The sequence below is a fragment of the Macrotis lagotis genome, chromosome X (assembly GCF_037893015.1).
Source record: "Macrotis lagotis isolate mMagLag1 chromosome X, bilby.v1.9.chrom.fasta, whole genome shotgun sequence".
NCBI classification, from domain to species: Eukaryota; Metazoa; Chordata; class Mammalia; order Peramelemorphia; family Peramelidae; genus Macrotis; species Macrotis lagotis.
Genome location: NC_133666.1, coordinates 571689712 through 571706474, shown reverse-complemented (window position 1 = coordinate 571706474; position 16763 = coordinate 571689712). Strand labels below are relative to the sequence as shown.

The following is a 16763-nucleotide window of genomic DNA, read 5'->3' as shown; positions in this document are numbered from 1 at the left end:
TTAGCAAAGTTGCCCAGAGTTGCAGTACAGTTTCTTGCAGAAGTCATCAATTCCAAGCCATTATTAGGAGTTTCTTAGGCACAGGAACTGAAACAATGCCAGTACCTCTAGGAGCAGGGACAAGGTGCTTCATATCGCCCAATCACATTTCAGGGCACTGTGTGAGGCTTGCCAATCTTGTTCCCCCAGTAACCACGTCTCACAGGAACGATGGAAAGCTTGCCCAGAATGACAGCACTACAAATAGCTGTGGCCACTTCACTGGAACACTTGACACCCAGACCAACATGGCCATTGTAGTCACCAATGGCCACAAGAACCTTGAACGTGGTACATTGCCAGCTCTAGTTTGTTTCTTAACAGGCATGATCTTCAGAACCTCAACTTTCAATGAAGATCCCAGGGAGAAATCTATGATCTCGGACTCCTTGATAGGAAGGGAGAAAAGATAAATCTCTTCCAAAGACTTGATCTTCATGTCCTTGACTAGGGGACCCAGCTTAGTGACAGGAACCCACTCCTTGTCCTTGGCCTTTCCTACCAGGACCCCACAGCAGTGGCCACTGCCGTGATCGTGACCTGGCCCCTGCCTCGGCCCCCACTGCTGAAGCCACTGTGGAGGTCACCTCAGCTTCTGACTCCCAGGCCCTCGGGGCCTCCTGTGCCTCCTGCAGCACCGGCTTCATCTGCTATTTGGTGTTCACTGGAAGTAGAAGCGAGTATAGAATTCTATAAAGGATGCTCACCAAATTGTCCAGTACCTGGTGATATTTTTTTAATCATAACAGTTCTCAGAAAATGTTTGCTAAACTTTAGAGGAGGGAATGGTTAGGATTTATATTTTATTCACTCCAAAATATAAATATTAAGCATTTCCACCTCTAAAGTTTAGCAAACATTTTATGACAATTGCTGTGATTAAAAAAAATATCACCAGGTACTGGACAATTTGGTGATCGTACTTTAAAGTTTCATCCAAATATATACTATATTTGCATGGAATAACCAAAATAGCAAAAGATGCAGCCATTATACAAGTTAAATAAGCAGATACTGGGATTATGTAAATAAATGAATAAATAAAAATATGGGATATAAATACCAGTTTAGAGTCATAAACATTCCTTGATAATTGCTAAAATGACGTTTACTTAATATCTGTTCTGTATTAATAAAAAAGTGGAACTTTTATTACCTATCATTAACATTTAGATTGTCATTATCATTGAAAATTTCTTAAAATAGGTGAGTAAGTTTTTAGAATAGAAAGAAACTTTTAAAATAATGTAATCCAGCCATTCATTTTACATATTAGGAATGTTAATGTCCCAAAAAAGAGAAGGAAATTAGCTTCTTCAAGTAGATGTTCACCAAAGTCCCTACTATCTCTGAACTTCTGAGTTCATTGCAGAACTCAGAATAACCTAAATACTAAAGTGAATATACTAGAATAAAGTTTTGGCTTCCAACCACAAATATAGAATCTTTCCATTACTCTTTGTTACTGTGTTACATTCACAAGTATAGCAGAAGCATTTTTTGTACAAAATAAAAATACTTTCATCACTTTCCTTGAGATTATGGAACTTAAATCATTCTTGTTGTTTTTAGGTTTTGGGTTTTTTTTTTTTTTTTGCAAGACAGTGGGGTTTAGTGACTTGCCCAATTATTAAGTGCCTGAGGCTGGATTTGAACTCAGGTCCTCCTGATTCCAGAGCCAGTGCTCTATCCACTGTGCCACCTAGCTGCCCCAGAACATATATCATTCTTTTGCTAAATTTCATTTTTCCCTGATCTTACTTGGAGGCTACTGAAGGTTATTGTTGTAGGTCATAGTAGACCTAACCTTATGATGTCAATACCCATTAGCCAGAATAAAACTCATATCTTGTCAATGAATCTATACCATTCCAAAGTAACAGAATACATTAAATTATCTATCTTTACTCATCTCATTATATATCATCTTATATATTATTATATTTCAATGTATCTTTGGAATTGAAACTAATAAATCATTGTTAAAGGAGTTTGCTTCTAAGTGATTTAGTACATATAAATTATGTATACTTTATTACGAATACTCATAAGCATTTATATTCACTGCAGACAATGTATCTTGTGGATTTTAAATTCATAGACAATAAAGTGATGTTTCTCAAAGTCAATAATTCCTCTTTCTGAATTAAAATCAAAGTAAAAAAGGTAACTTTTGCATTATAGGGCAAGTCTTGAACCATGAAACCACAGGAGTCATATTTCCATAGTTTATTTTAAGAATAATGACAATGACTGATTTAAAAATAGAAATTATAACAGTACTTTGCATATTTCAAGTGTTTAATAAAAGACTCTTTGATCCATTCATTTGTTCATCTCCTCCCCATTATTTCAAATATTTTTTTCTATCCAAGCTACACTCTTGGAATATCCAGAATTAGTGAATTTGCATACTCTCTGATAACCTACTAGCCATAAAATGTTATTGTGCTTCTATAAATTATAGTCAGAAAATAACTTTGGAGAGAACAAAACCTAATTAAAATAAATACTTGTTAGTGGATTGAATTAGGGGTTTTAAAATTACTGTCAGGTCTAAACATGGAATTTTAAAATAAACCCCCAAGAAATATATACCCACAGAACATTGAATGTTCTGACATTCAAAAAAAAGACTGGAATATATTTTCACTGCACTTTAGAAGAAATGTTGCAGTAAAGCAGTTTGCTTTAGGGAAAAGCTAACATTTCGATGCTTCTACCTTATTAATGGGTATGGAGAATGTGTTTTGTGTTTATAATTTCTCAGTCTAATTTTCAATATATTTGTATGTATTTTGCAGATATATGATGGAAAAGATAAAACTACCCATCTCCTGGGTGCTTTTACTGGTGCATCGATGAGAGGACTGACACTTAGTAGTACCTCAAATCAGCTATGGTTAGAATTTAATTCTGACTCAGAAGGTACTGATGAAGGCTTTCAACTTGTTTATACCAGTAAGTATTTTGGAAAAAGAAAAAAATGAAAGAATTTATCTGAATTGCTAAATCAATATATATATATTTACATATATATGTATACATATATATACACACACACACATGCACGCACACACATACACACACACACACACATATATGTATATATATATGTATATATATATATATAAAATGTACATATTTTGAGCCTTAAATAATTACAAATGATCATGCACTCAAAGCTTTGGCCTCTTACTCTTTTCTCCATAAGAGATCATATGCCTGAAAAATTAGACTTACCTACATACATACATACATACATACACAATCTAAGGCAACGAAGTAAGGAATTGGGGCCTGCAAATTGAAATTTTCTTTCTTTTTTTATTTTAGAAAGGTTTTATTTATTTTGAGTTTTGCAATTTTTCCCCCAATCTTGCTTCCCTCCCTCCCCACTTCCCACAGAAAAGTGTCTTCATTATGCTTTTCACTTATGCCTATTACAATCCAGAAAATCTCCTATTACTAATTCTATATCTGGCAAGTAGAAAAAAGACAAATAGAAATGACTAAAATTTTGACTGAAAAGAGACAAGAAAGAAGTAAGCAGTCTGTTTTACTTTATTCACTTGAATAATTTATCCAAACTATGGGACTGGAGGAAATGTACAGTTTAGTTACAAGTACTATTTGAGACCAACTTCTATCTTTCTCATCCCCTATGTGGATTGCAGTGTATTTAAGCCCTAAAACTTTTTTTTTCCCCTCAACCATATATTTACTAAGCAATTTAAAGATTCCAGACTTTATGCTAGATTCTGGAGACAAAGTAGTTTCTGTTCTTGAGGAACCAGTTTAGATATGTTGTGTTATATATAATTTGAAATGTGTGAAAAGTTGAACTGGGGCCAAGTTTTTAGAGTTTAAAAGTCAGAGTTTTTTTATGAGAGAGGTAAACACAGAGAGAGAGAGAGAGAGAGAGAGAGAGAGAGAGAGAGAGAGAGAGAGAGAGAGAGAGAGAGACTGGTAGCAAATGAAGAGATGAGGAAAACCCTACTGCAGGAGATTGCACCCAAGATGTGCTAAAAAAGAGGTTAGGAATTCAATGAGACAAATATGAATAGGATGTATATTCTCTCTTTGGGAAGCAGATGGGAAAAGGATTGGATATATGAAATAGAATACATGTACAGGGAACAGTTAGCAGTTCTGTATGATTGGAATAGAGATCAAGAGAAGACACTTAATCGTACTTTTTTTTCAAGTGATAGCTAAAATTGTACCTTCTATGAGGAATCCTTTCCTTATCCCCTTAATGTTAGTATCTTCCCTCTGTAGATCTCAAATTTTTTCCCCTGTATTTATGTACTCTTTGTACATAGTCATTTTCATATATTGTGAGCTTTTTGAGAATAGAAACTGTTCTTATCTTTCTTTGTATTGCCAAAATTTAGCAACCACACAATTCTTTTTTTAAAAATGAACTCTGAATATGTCTTCAAACTTTATGAATTGTACCCTTCAGTGTGATTGTAGGAATAGCTATCACCCCAAACTTCCCATGGAAGCGTTCTTGTGTTTATTGGTTGGGAATAATGTATAATCCTTTCTATTTTTCAGGTAGACTGGGATTGTTTGATTTTTGGGAAAACATTTTTCTTTGGTACTTATTAGCATTCTATGAAGATGACAGGATACAAGAGACATTTGCATTTGGAGTCTAAAGATAAAAAAAACCAAAAAGCTCTCTACAATCTTGTTAGATATTCTGATAAAATAAAAATTAATGTTGATAAAATAATTAATTTCTTTGCAGTAAGTTTAATGTAAATCTTAGTAGCCCTCATTTACAAATGAAGAAACTAAGAGCCAGATATGTGACTTCAAAATGATGCTATTTCAATGCAATCTTTCCACTTCTAAGACTAGTACTATTTTCATATATCACACTATTTTAAAAACAATAAAAATTGCTTAGATAATTTTTATGTTTACAGAAATCATAAAATATAATAGGAAATATTTATATTTTAAAGATATGCTATTTTTAAATTTGTAATGTATTAGAAAGTCCTGAAAAAATAAATGAATTCCAAAATAGTTTCCTGTTCTTTGTTTTGAAAAATGAAAATGTAACACAAAATCTAGAATAATTTCTTATTTGAAAACCTAATGAAAGGAAATGCACTACCTGTATTTGAGCAAATTCAACTAGTTCTAAGTTTTTGAAAGTTTTTTTCTAATATTAAGCTTCTCTTCAATTTGTGGCAATGGTTTAAAGTTGGTTGAGTTTGTTATTAAATTTAATATGATCAAAATTATCCACTACAGTTTATGATTTTCCCTATCACTTGTTTTGTCATAAAATTTCCTTCTCTCCATAGATCAGATAAACAAATTATTTCTTGTTCTCCTAATTGGGCTTATGGTATAACACTTTGTCTAAATCACGTACCTATTTCAACCTTTTCTTAGTAAAAGATATGAAATGTTGGTCTTTGCCTAGTTTTGGCCCTTTTTCCCACTTTACTCAGAAGTTTTTATTAAGAAGTAGGTTGTTATTCCAGAAACTAGACTGTGAGAATATCAAACAGTAGATTATTATAGTTCATTACCGTAGTCATTTACTATTGTTTCTTTTGTACTTAATCTATTCTACTCATCAACCACTTTATTTCTTAGCCATACCAAATAGTTTTTATGACTGCTGCTTCAGATCTGGTATGGCTAGATCAACTTTCTTTGCATTTTTTTGCTTTATTTTCCATAATATTCTGCATCTCTTGCAGATCTCTTCCAGATGAATATTGTTACTATTTTTTTTCTGGTTCTACAAAATAATCTTGATAGTTTGATTGATGTGGTATTGAATAAATATATTCATTTAAGTAGAATTGTCATTTTTTAATATTTAGCTCAGACTACCCATAAGCAGTTGATATTTTTCAGTTGTACAGATTTGATTTTATTTGTGTGAAAAGTGTTTTGTAATTGTATTCATATAGCTCCTGGGTTTGTCTTGGCAGGTAGACTCCTAAGTATTTTATGTTGTCTACATTTACTTTAAATGAAATTTCTCTTACTGTCTCTTCCTGCAGGGCTTTGTTGGTAATATTTAAAAAAGTTGATGATTAATTTCAGTTTATTTTATAGCCTCCAACTTTGCTAAAGTTGTCGTTTCAAGTAGTTTTTAGCTGATATTCTAGGATTTTCTAAATATACAATCATAGCCTCAGCAGAGTTATAGTTTTATATTCTCGTGGCTAATTCCTTCAATTTCTTTTTTTTTCTCTTATTGTAGCTTTAAGGAAAGCTCCACTTATTCCTATGCTCATTAGTGTTTTTAATAGGAATCAGTAGTATGTTTTGCTGAAAGCATCATTTGAGATAATCATATAATTTTGTAGTTTTGTTATTGATATGATCAATTATGCCAATAGTTTTTCTAATTTTGAATTGTCCCTGCATTCCTGGTAGAAATTCTACCTGGTCAAAAGGTATTATCCTAGTGATAAATTGCTATAATCATTTTGCCACTATTTTATTTAAAATTTTTACATCAATATCATTACAGAAATTGGTCTATAATGTTCTGTCTCTGTTTTAACTCTTCTTAGTTTAAGTATAATCGCCATATTTGTGTCATAAAACTAATTTGGCAGAATTCTTTCTTCATCTATTTTTCCAAATAGTTTGTATAGAATTGGGATTAAATGTTCTTTAAATGATTGATAGAATTCATTTCAAAAAACATCTTCCAGGGCAGCTAGGTGGTGTAGTGGATAAAGCACTGGCCTTGGAGTCAGGAGTACCTGGGTTCAAATCTGATCTCAGACATTTAATAATTACCTAGCTGTGTGGCCTTGGGCAAGCCACGTAACCCTATTTGCCTTGCAAAAAAAAAAAAAAAAACCTAAAAAAAAATAAAAACATCTTCCTCTGGATATTTTTTATTAGTGAGCTTTATGAAGGCTTGTTCAATGGGATTATTTATGTATTTAATTTTTCTTCTGTTAATCTGGGCAATTTATATTTTTTTAATATTCATCCATTTCACTCCTATTTTCAGATTTATTGTCATCTAGTTAGGTATAATAGCTGAGTTTATTGGTGGTGAATTTACCCTTTTCATTTCTGATACTAGCTATTTGATTTTCTTATTATTTTTAGCCAAATTAACAAAAGATATATCTATTTTGTTTTTTCATAAAATCAAATCTTAGTTTTATTTATCAGAACAATACTTTAATTACTTTCAATTTTGTTAATTTCTCCTTTGATGTTCCAGATTTCTAATTTGGTATTTAATTGTGTATTTTTTTACAATTGAAATTTCATTTTATTTTTCCAGTTACATACAAAGATAGTCTTTCGATATCCACCCATTTACAAATTTATAAGTTCCACATTTTTCTACCAACCTCCACATGACAGTGAACAATCTGGTAAAAGTTGTTCATATATATACTCATGTTTAACATATTTCCATATTAGTCATGTTGTTAATGAGAAATTAGATTTAAGGGAAAAGAAAAAAATATCAGAAATAAAAGAAAAACAGAAGAAATTTTTAAAAAGTAAACATATTAAGATTTGCTCTGCATTCAGACTCCATAGTTTTTTTCCCTCTGGATATAGGTGGCATTGTCCATATCAGGTCTCTTGGAATTGACCTTGATCTCTGAATTGCTGAGAGGAGCTTTATCTGTCATAGTTGATCATCACACAATGTTCATATTCTATATAATGTTCTGCTCACTTCACTCAACATCAGTTCATGTAAGTCTTTCATGCTTCTCTAAAGTCCAACCACTCATGATATCTTACAGAACAATAGTACTCCAAAATGTTCATATACCATTATTTGTTCAACTGTTCAACATTGAACAACTATTCCCCAATTCCCTCAATTTTCAATTCTTTGTCATTAAATAAAGAGCAACTATAAATACTTTTGAACATGTGAGACTTTTTCTTTTTTTAATTATTTCTTTGGAATATAGACTAAGATTATTATTGTTGGATCAAGGATATGTAAGTTTTATTGTTCTTTGGGCATAAACCTCATATTGCAAGCCAGAATTTCATCAACTTGTTCTTTTTCTATTTTTTTAGATATATGCCCAGTTCCTTGATATCCTCTCTATTTTATTCTTCTAAGCGCTTAGAGATGTAAAATTTTGATGGCATTCCATAAGTTTTGTTATGTGGACACTTTATTGTCATTCTCTTGGATGAAATTACTATTTCTATGATTTGTTCTTTGACTTGCTCATTCTTTTAATTGATATTTTATTTTTCCAAATACATGTTATGAAAATTCTTTCAACTTTTATGCATACATATGCATATGTATATTTTTAAGTTACAAAATTTCCTTCCACCCTCCCTTCTCAATCCCTTAACCTCAGTGTCAAACAGTAATTGTACATATATATTAGACATACATATTTGTGATAAACATGTTTACAGGCCAGTCATTTTTGATATGAGGAATTAGGATTAAGGGAAAGAGATACATAAGAGATATTTTTATAAAGGGTTCATCTGATTCAGAAAGGGTTTTTTGTTTTTTTATTTGTTTTATTTTTCTTACTCTGTTTGCCCATAGGAGGTTTAATACATTTTTCCTACATCTCTGAACTGCTGAAAGGAGCTACTTTCATCAAAGTTGATTATCTCACAATATTGTTATTAATGTGTACATTGTTCCCTCATCATCAGATCCTGTAACTCATTCCATGCCTTCCTAGAATTCAACCATTTATGGCTTCTTATAAAACAATAATATTCCATAGAATTCATGTACTATAATTTGTTTAGCCATTTCCCTAATTTATAGGCATCCCCTCAATCTTTACAAAAAGAACTGCTATGAATATGAATATGCTATGAATATGAAAATGACTTTTCCCATTTTTATGATTTCTTCTGGATATAAGCCTAGAATTGGGATTGCTCGGTCAAAGGGAATGAAAATTTTATTGTTCTTTGGGTATAGTTCCATATTGCTTTCTAGAATGGTTACATCCATTCACAACTCCAATAAAAAACATAGGTCTCTCTCTCTGCTGTGCAGAGAAGCTATTTCTTAGCTCCAGAGGCCTTCTGGGGAGTCTTCGAGGACTCCAAACATTAAGACATCAAAGTCCTAATTCCTACAACCTCTCCAAAATTGATGATTTTCCCTTTTTCTCATTTTAACCAATCTGATAATTGAGGTAAGACCTCAATTGATTTGCAATTCTCTAATCAATAATGATTTGGATATTTTTTCATGTGTTCATTTATATAGTTTTAAATTCTTCATTTGAAAACTGTCTCTTCATAACTATTGACCATATATCAATTGGGGAATGACGTGTGACCTTATAAATTTTATGCAATTCTCTATATATTTTAGAAATAAAAACTTTATGAGAATTGCTGGTTGTGAAGATTGTTTCCCAACTTTCTGCTTTCCTTCTGATTTTGGCAGCACTAGTTTTATTAGAGAAAAAACTTTTTAATTTAGTATTGTCACAATCATTCAGTTTTCAGTTTATAATGTACTCTATTTCTTCTTTGGTCATAAATTTGTCCCCTTTCCATAGATCTAATAGAAAGAGTATTTCTATTATCTTTGATATGGCACTTTATGTCTAAATCCCGTAACCATTTTGACCATATTTTGGTAGAGGGTGTAAGATGTGGGTCTATACCTAGCTTTTTCCATACTATTTTCAAGATTCTCCCCAAATTTTTGTCAAATAGTGAGTTCTTATCCCAGAAGCTGAAGTCTTTGGGTGTGTCAAACAGATTACTGTGATTATTTATTATGGCTTCTTTTGAGCCTATCCTAATGCACTGATCCTTTACTGTAATTTTTAACTAGTAGCAGGTAGTTTTAATGACTGCCACTTTATCATTTAGTTTTAGATCTGGTAGAGCTAGGCCACCGTCCATTTTTTTTTCATCAATTTCCTTGCTACTCTTGCCCTTCTGTTCCAGATTCCCATCTTTGTTCCAGATGAATTTTGATACTACCATCACAGTTTGATTGATTGTTTGATAAGTAGCATTGCTTCAAAGTCACCTTTCCTCTTCTGTTCCATTTGAAGTACACTTTTTAAAAGTATTGAATTACATCAAATTATAGTCATTTTCTACTTTACCCCCCCTTTCAAGTACCCTCCAAGGATACACATTCCCCTTCTTGAGCCAAGGGAATCATCCAAAGCCAAATCATTTCTTGAACTATTTGTACCCCTCCCCCCCAGGCCTATTTTCTCTCACACTTAATCCCCTTTTGTACCCAGGGCACTCAATCCATTTTTAAGTGAAGCAAGGATGAAGCCAAATCCTGATTTAATTAACTACAAGAATCTTAAAGGGCTGTAAGTACTGTGAGGCTCTAAAGGTCTCACTTGAGAACTTTACAAATTGTAAGTTATGGGAGACACTGACTCAGTGAAAGTGCTAAGCTTTGTTAGCACAGTAGAATTAAAGTGGGTCAAAGTAAAATGAGACACTTAAGTTTAGAGTTAACACCCCTGCTTTTCTTCAGAGCTTTTTGTCTGATACATAGTCATGTCATCTTGGACGTCTTCAATGGAGAGCCAAGACTGAACTATATATCTTTTAGTCCAATATCTTCAATTATATTTGATCCTTTAATTACCCTAAGAGAAGTAAAGTCCTCAAGAATTAGAAGTGTTATATCTTTTCTTTTGGGGTTGTAGACAATTTGAAGATCTTGACTATCATTTACCTTTCTCATTTACCTTTTCATTTACCTTTATTATGCAACTCTTGAATCATGTATTTAGCAATTGAATTCTCTGTTCAATTCTGATCTTTGTGTCAGGAAATTTTGGAAATAAATTCAGGTTTGTAATCCCAGGTCTTTTGCCCTCCAATATATGGTATTCCAGGTCTCCAGGTCCTTCAACATTGAGGCTGATTTCATGTGAGTCTGATTGTGTTTCCTTTATATTTAAATTATTTTCTTTTTGCTTCTTTCTGTATCCTCTCCTTTATTTTAGAGTTCTGGAATTTGGCTATAACAGTCCTTGAACTTTTTATCCTGGGGTCTTTTTTGGAGGGGGTTTGTGTATTCTTTCAATGGTTATTTTGCATTCTTGTTCTAGCAGTTTTGGACAGTTTTCCCTAATAATTTCCTGCATGATGTTTTCCAGGTTCTTTTTTTAATCAAGGCTTTCTAGTAGCTCAATGATTCTTGCATTATCTCTCCTGGATCTTTTTTCTAGGTTGTTTGTTTTTCATAAAAGGTACTTTCTGTTTTATTCAGTTCTTTCACCCTTTTAATTTTGTTTGATGGAATCTTATAGTCTCATAGATTCATTGATTTCTATTTCTTCAAGTCTTATTTTTAGGGTTTTATTTTCTTCAATTACATTTTGTGGTCCCTTTTTTCCTTTGTTGAATTTTCTGGTCAATTTTTCATCATTTTCTTGCATGAATCCCATTTGGTTTTTTTTTCTATTTTTCTTCTTCCTCTCTTCTTTGTTTTTTAAAATTCTTTTTAAAGTTCTTCTATGAACTTTTGGATTTGAGACTAATTCGTAGTGTGTTTTGAAACATGCCCTGTGAGTGATTTTTCACTGATTTCTTCTTCCGACATGACATTGTTATAGTCTTTGTTTGTAAAATGTTTTTTTTCTGTAATATGCACTCTTTTAGCTTTTTTGTTCATCTTTGTAGTTTTATCTCTGCTCCTAGAGTATAGTAAGTATAGATCCAAACTTTTTATGCTGGGGCTGGGGTTTTATCCCTAGTTTGTTGTTGGCCAAGATGTTGCCTATGGAGTCTAGGTCTTGCCTTTGCAGAGGTTTGATTCCTCTTTTATGTCTAGGTTCCGACTTAACAGTGGTTTGTTCCTAACCCCTTCCTGTCCTTTTCCCTGGTTTTTTCAGGATTCAGACCTTGTTTGGAGTGGTCTGTCACATCTAACTTTCTAAAATTCTCTTCAACTCCTTTACTTTTTTCTTATTTGTTTTATGGTTAGACGTATCTAATTCTGAGAAGGGAAAGTTAAAGTCCTTTATTAATGTAAGTTTTTTTGTCTACTTTCTTGCATAACTAATCTAAACTTTCCTTAAAGAATTTGAACTCTGTGTTTTTGGGGCATGTATGTCTAGTATTGATATTACTTCATTGAGTGTGGCGTTTTTTAGCAAAATGTAATTTCTCTGCTTATCTCTTTTAGTTAGGTTGCTTTAGTTTGAGATCACTATTATATCTCTACCTTTTTTAACTTCAGTTGAAAGGTAATAGATTTTGTTCTAGACCCTGATTTTAAATCTTTGTAGATCTTTCTTTTACAAGAGCATTTTTTTGGTAAACAAGCTTTGGTTGAGTTATAGTTTTAAATCTATTTTTCTATCTGCTTCCATTTTTATGGGTGAATTTATACCATAACATTCACAGTTATGATTATTTATTGTGCCTTTCCCTCCATCCTATTTTCTTCTGTTCATGCTTCTTTCTTTTTATCCTGTCCATCCTCAAAAACCTGTTTTGATTCTGACCACTGCCTACCTTTTATTACCTTTCTTTCTTTTTCCTTTCTTCCTTATTTCCCTATTTTTGTTACTTTTCTTTCTCTTTACGATATATTTTTGAAATTATGTTTCTGTTTCTTTTGTGAATTCTATCACTACAGAATCTGCTTCACTTTTGTAATTGAATCTTTTTTTTTATCCAAAGAAAGCTCAGTTCTGTACAACATATTTATCAAATAGCATGGCATGTTCATCAGATTTGCAAGTGATATAAACCTGGAAGGGAATAACAACACTGGGATTCTAAAAGATACTAATAGTATAAAGATTGAACTGAAGTAAATAAGATTCAATAGTTATTAAGTTAAACCTGAATGAACTGAAAAATAAATCAATCACAGAATGACAGGATGAAAGAGATATAGCAAGAAAAATGTTAATGTGAGGACCTAGAGTTTTGATGTCAAGCATTCACAGTAAGAAGGATAAAAAATACAATCCAAAGAACTAATTTCATCTTGGATCTCAAAAACAGAAAGTCAAGTCAAGCAAATAAGCATTTATTAATTACCTACTAAATGAGTCAAATACAAAGATGGCAAAAACAAACCCTGACTTCAAGAAACCCATAATTAAATGGGGGATAGAACATGAAAACAATTATAAATAAACTATACACACACACACACACACACACACACACACAGACACACACACACACAGACACACACACACACACACACACACACATATATATATGTATATATACATATATATATATATATATATATATATATAATTAATTAGAGTTATTTTCAGAGAAAAAATAGAACATAGGGTTTCTTGCAGAAGGTGAGTTTTTCTCTTGGACCTGAAGGACACAGGAAAGGCAAGTACTGGAGAAGATGTAGGAAGATAAAAGTATTGCAGGAAAGATGACCTGCCATTAAAATGCATAAATTTGGAAAATGCATTGTTTTATTTAGGGAACTTCAAGGAGGAAAATGTAGTGGAACATAACACAGAGAGGAGGAGAAAGATCCAAAAGGCTAGAAAGACAAGAAGTGTCCAGGTTATGGAAAACATTAAAAACTAGATAAATGATTTTATATTTGATCTTGAAAGCAATAGGAAACCTCTGGATGGCAGTCCATCAAGCTGACTTTTTAAATATTAATATGCTGATTATTTCAAGAAATAGTAAAAATATAGTTTGTCTAAATTATTCAAATAGAAAAATTCTTAAATTGCATTCAAGTTTTTTATTTATATTTTGTTATTTAATAGTATTCAGAAATGCAAAAGTAGCATAGATTGAAAGCATGTGAAAGGTAATTCTATAGTTGAATCGGGAGCTGTGAGACCTGGTTCGAATCTGATCTTTGCCACTTTCTTTCAGGGGGACATTAAACAATTCATTTAGCCTTTTATGGTTTTAGAACATTGCACTTGGATTCAAGAAGATTTGAGTTCATATCCATGTTCTGACATTAGCTTTGTGAACTTAAACAAGCCACTTGACAGATATCTGCCTCAGTTTCCTCATCTGGAAATTGGAGGTGATAATAGCATCTAACTCCCCAGGTTATTTTGAGGATATAATTAGATAATATATGTAAAACACTGTGCAAAACTTTTAAAAGAGTGTTATTATAGTAGCTATTAAATGAGAAGTTAGATGGTATAAGATTTAGAATGAGACATGGACTCAGAAAGTACTGAGTTTGAATTCTTCTACAGATCTACTGTGTGTTCCTGGGGAAGGCTCTTATCCTCTTTTGGTCTATTTTCTTATTTGTTAAGTGAAGATAATTGTAACTTCATCACAATATTATTATAAGGACCAAATTAATTAATATGGGCATAGCACTTTAGAAATATTAAAGGTTTAGATCAATGCTAATTAGCATTGTTATCTATTTCTTTTGTGGCTATATTTGTATGATAATTTCTTTTGTAGCTATATATATTATTATCTATATCTTTTGTTGCTCTATATGTGTGTGTTATTGTTGTGGTTTTATATTCTTTGAATTGTAAACTTTTTGAGGATCAGGACAATTTTTTTTTGCCTTTTTAATCCTTTTTGCCTATTATAATGCATGATACATAATGCTATATATACATGATAAATTTATCAAATACTTATATATTTAAATATAAAATTCACTGAGGAGTACAATTATTTGATACTGCTATCAGAGGAAAAAAAATGTTTTCTTTTAATTACTAATTAGAAAAGTTGGTTGAGATGGAATTCTATTTTTCTTTATTTTCACTTAATGCATTTTGAATTTTAAAACTTTGTATTTTTAATTTTAAGGGAAAAATTAAGTGAAAAATACAATGTAAATAAAAAGAAAAGAATTGCAGTTTGAGTATCTGATTTATATTAGCATGCCAAAATATAGTAGAAATAAGCTTATTTTTTTTGCTAATGCATGAAAGCACTTCATAATTTAACAGTTTATTTTGTGTTCTAGACACTCATCTCCTCAATGCATCAAACTCTACAATGAATAGTAAATGTGTTTGTAGTACATTTGATTTTTCATAAAAATCTTTATTGATTGCCAGATTGAGGTTTTACTGAAATTGTATATGAAGATAAAGTTGTCCCTGAGTAATTATAAAAATCAATAATAATTCCATCGAAATGATTTAAACTTTGTTGTACTTTTATAGTTTAATTCATTGCATATATACATTTTCATTCATTATTTAAAGTATTCTATATTTTCTTAATTTATAAAGACTAATTAATTTTTCTACCTCATTAAAAGCAACTCCCAGCAAAATTCACATAACATACAAAATGTTGAAGGATATTGTTAACTGTTGAATGTTGAAAGGGTGACTGTTAAAAAAAAAAAAGACCTAGATTTTTTTTAGCTTTATTTTGTCTCTCCATATATTATATATTTTGTATGTGTATATATGTCATATATATTTTAAAAATTAAAAGTTATTCCCTTTTAAATGATGTGAAACTATTATGTTGAAGGCAATGTAGTAAAATCAATGCAAATGTGATTTTTTAGAGAGAGGGTACATCATAATAGGAAAACTTATGAGTAATGGATTTAAAAAGAATTGTGTCTTCAACCTTTTAGGAGAATACTAATCTAATTCTCTTTTTGTTACACACACACACACACACACAAACACACACACACATATTGAATAATTGATACTTGGATGCATTTCTTTGACATTAACAATGTTTGAAATTAGGGGGTTATGAATGCCAATATTATTTGCAGAACTATGTCTATTCTCAACATTTCCTAATTTTAGTAAAAATATTTCACTTAAAGATAGAAATATCCCCTCTAATTTACCCCCCATCACCAGGGTTACTGGGCTAATTTTGCCTTCTAATCAATACTATGTATGTTATATTACTTTCAACTCCCTTTAAAAAAGTAGTCTAGCAGTTTTTGCCTCATTATACTAGAAATAACTCTATTATATATTAATGGTACCCTCAGTCTATCTTGGATAAAATAGTACAAATTACAGTAAATTTTTAGAATTTAAGTTTTGACAAAAGGTTTGCTCTATATGCATGTGTTATTGTTGTCATTGTTATTGTTGGCACTCTGAAGCTCCCAAATCTAAAGCCATATACAGTTTGTCTTATTATGTATGTGACAGATAGAACTGTAGAATTACAAAATCCAAGGGTTTTAAAGCAAGCTTGAAACCATCTAGTTCAATTTGTATCTGATCAAGAATTCCATTTACAACAGTGTGATTAGTGGTTATTCGGCTTCGTCATGTGACAAAATGGATAGAAGACATTCTGGAGCCAGGAAGATCTGACTTCCAACTGACTTAAGATAACTTACCATATGACCTAAGAAAGTCACTTAACAATAGTTTGACTCAGCTTCCTCAAATGTAAAATGTGGTTAATAATGGCACTTTTGTGGAGATCAAATGAACTCATATTTGTAGAGTGTTCAGTACAGTACCTGGCTCCCCCCAATCCCCTGACCCTGCCCTACCTCCCTTCCCTTGAAAACCTCAAATGAAGAAGAGATTGCTCTCTCAGAAAAAGCACATTTTCATTTTTGGACTGTTTCAATTATTAAGATTATAAAGCTTAAGTTTGTCTCTGCAACTTGCAACCACTGCTAGTTCTGCCTTCTGACACCTTGCAAAAAATATCCAAGTAATCTTCCAAATATCAATCCTTCAGATACTCTCACTTCTTGAAGCCCCTAATTTTGTGCCATTTCCAAAAAGAGGCCTTTCCTTAATCTTTCACTTATT

General features: G+C 31.7%; 1 protein-coding gene across 1 annotated transcript in view; it reads left to right on the top strand.

Annotated features, from left to right (window-relative positions):
* The window catches only part of CSMD3 (CUB and Sushi multiple domains 3), a 639662-nt gene that overhangs the window by 159510 nt on the left and 463389 nt on the right, over positions 1 to 16763 (top strand). Inside the window, exon 10 of the mRNA XM_074202120.1 lies at positions 2844 to 3000. Coding sequence (XP_074058221.1) covers positions 2844 to 3000 — 157 coding nt within the window. The remainder of the gene's footprint in view (positions 1 to 2843; positions 3001 to 16763) is intronic.